Source organism: Geospiza fortis, unplaced genomic scaffold (assembly GCF_000277835.1).
Source record: "Geospiza fortis unplaced genomic scaffold, GeoFor_1.0 scaffold82, whole genome shotgun sequence".
Lineage (NCBI taxonomy): Eukaryota > Metazoa > Chordata > Aves > Passeriformes > Thraupidae > Geospiza > Geospiza fortis.
In genome coordinates, this window is record NW_005054685.1 from 9,174 (window position 1) to 11,459 (window position 2,286).

The following is a 2,286-nucleotide window of genomic DNA, read 5'->3' on the forward strand; positions in this document are numbered from 1 at the left end:
CAGGACCAGCCCCGGGATGCGGGAGAAGGCCGGGAGGGGCTGTGGATCAGGGAGAAGAAAGGGGGGGTCAGAACCAGCTGGTGGCTCCTCGGGGTGACATTTCTGAGGCCCCCAGCACGGCCCACCTGGTGGTCCCCCAGGCACATGTCCTCTGTGGGTTTCTTCATCTCCTCCAGGATGAGCTGCTGCCGCCGCCGCTCCTCCAGGCGCCGCTGGGCCAGCAGCCCCTTGTCTGCCTTCCGAGCCCCCTTGGCCTTCTTCTCCTTGGGCCTGGCCTTGTCCTTGCCCTTCTCTGCCTTCCCCTTCTTCTCCTTGGCCTGAGTCAGAGCCCGGATGTGTGGGGAGAAAAAAAAAGTTAAGGGGGAAAATCCATTTTTCATTTTTCATCTCCTCCCTCTCCCCAGCCTACTGGTGCCCACGGACTCACCTTGGATTTCTTCTTGGCCTCCTTGGTCCTGGGGGCTTTGGCCTCCTGCTTCTGCTTGTTCTTGGCCTGAGGGGAGGACAAGACCCGCTCAGAGACCCCCTGCACCAAGGGAAACCCCCCCCAATCCCCATACCCGCACCTTCCGCCTCATTTTCTTCTTGATCTTGCTCATCTTCAACTTGTCCTCCTCGCTGAGCACCTCTGGAAGGGGGCACAGAGCGGACATGAACCACGAGCCCACCAAGCTGTGAGGAGCTTCCCGCGGGGGATGGGAAAGGGGGGCACCTTGTGCTTCCAGCCTCTTCAGCAGCCGCGCGTCCGTCTTGCTGAGCAAATCCACCATCCTGACCTTGGGTGGGCGGCCCCTGCCCCGTTTGGTGGCCGGGGGCTCCTTGGGTTTGACCTTCTCGGCGTTGCGGGGCCGGCCGCGCTTGCCCGTGATGGCCTGGATGCGCCCGGGGATCTCCTCGGGGCTCAGCTTCACCCACTGCACGCCCTGTGGGGCACAAGTTGGGGTCACCCGTGGGCACGGCGAGGGCTTGGGGGGCACAGGGGGGGCTGGGCAGCCCCCAGACCCACCTCTGGCGTGTCCCTCTCCTCGTAGAAGTCGCCCACGGGCATGCGGGGGCTGAAGCTGAAGTGCTCGCGCCGCACGTCCTGCACCATGTTCCTGCTCAGGTACTGCGGACAGGGAGGAGGAGGAGGAAGGTTGGGAGGAAGCTCAGCGCTCTGGGTTCACCACAGCCTCCATCAGCTGCAGTTCTGAGCTTTGGGGGGGGTTGCGGTGGGTCAGAACCGCCTCCCTCCCCATAACTCCCCCAAAATGTCCCAAATATTCGAAATACCCCAAATACCCCAAAAGTCCCAAAATAGCCCAAATATCCCCAAATATTCTAAATGTCCCAAATACCTCAATGACCTCAAATGTCCCAAATGCCCCAACTATCCCAAATACCCCAAAATATTCCAAATACCTCAAATACCCCAAAAGTCCCAAAATAGCCCAAATGTCCCCAAATGTCCAAAACACTCCAAATACCCCGAATATTCTAAATGTCTCAAATCCCCCAAATGCCCCAAAATATCCCAAATACCCCAAATATTCTAAACGTCCCAAATCCCCCAAAATATTCCAAATACCCCAAATATTCCAAATACCCAAAATATCCCAAATAACCCAAAATATTCTCAAACATTTGGATTGGTGGTACCTTGATGACCTCCGGGAATTGCTTCATCCTCTTCCCGCAGGGGCCGTAGTACCAGGTCTCGCCCTGCCAGCGATGGTTCCCCTTCTTGATGCGGACCTCCCGCCTCCACCTGGGCACGGCAGCGTCAGCCCGGGGCCGTGGGGCAGCATGGGGAGGGGGCAGGACCAGGGGACAGCAGCGGGGACAGGATGGGGAGGGGACAGGGTCAGGGACAGAGCAGTGGGAGGGGTTGGGGATGGGGACGGCATGGGAAAGGGATGGAGAGAGGGGGAGGATGGGAAAGGGGGTGGGGACAGGAGCAGGATGGGGACACGATGGGGACACGATGGGGACAGGACAGGGACAGCTTCAGGAGCAGGATGGTGGCAAGGGGACGGCAGTTTGGGTACTTTTTGAGGCAGGATGGGGAGGGCACCAGAGCTGGGGGGCAGGAGGGCCGGAGGAGGACAGGAACAAGAGGGTGGAAAGGGAAAAAATTCGAGGGCAGGACAGCCGAAGGGGGACAGGAACAGGACAGGGGGAAAGGGAACAGGCTCGGGGGCCGCCCCACGTACCCGTGCTGCAGCGGGAAGCGCACCTCCTCCTGCGTGGCGATGCGCCGCCGAGGGACATCACCTGCGGGGAGGGGACAGAGGGGACCATGGGCTG

General features: G+C 60.2%; 1 protein-coding gene across 1 annotated transcript in view; it reads right to left on the reverse strand.

The window, feature by feature from the left end:
* The window catches only part of BAZ2A (bromodomain adjacent to zinc finger domain 2A), a gene marked incomplete at its 3' end in the record, with an annotated part of 12,343 nt that overhangs the window by 6,347 nt on the left and 3,710 nt on the right, over positions 1 to 2,286 (reverse strand). The window contains 8 exon segments of the mRNA XM_031065124.1: positions 7 to 39; positions 126 to 317; positions 428 to 551; positions 553 to 628; positions 713 to 923; positions 1,007 to 1,108; positions 1,639 to 1,747; positions 2,193 to 2,283. Of these exon segments, the coding sequence (XP_030920984.1) occupies positions 7 to 39; positions 126 to 317; positions 428 to 551; positions 553 to 628; positions 713 to 923; positions 1,007 to 1,108; positions 1,639 to 1,747; positions 2,193 to 2,283 (938 nt within the window).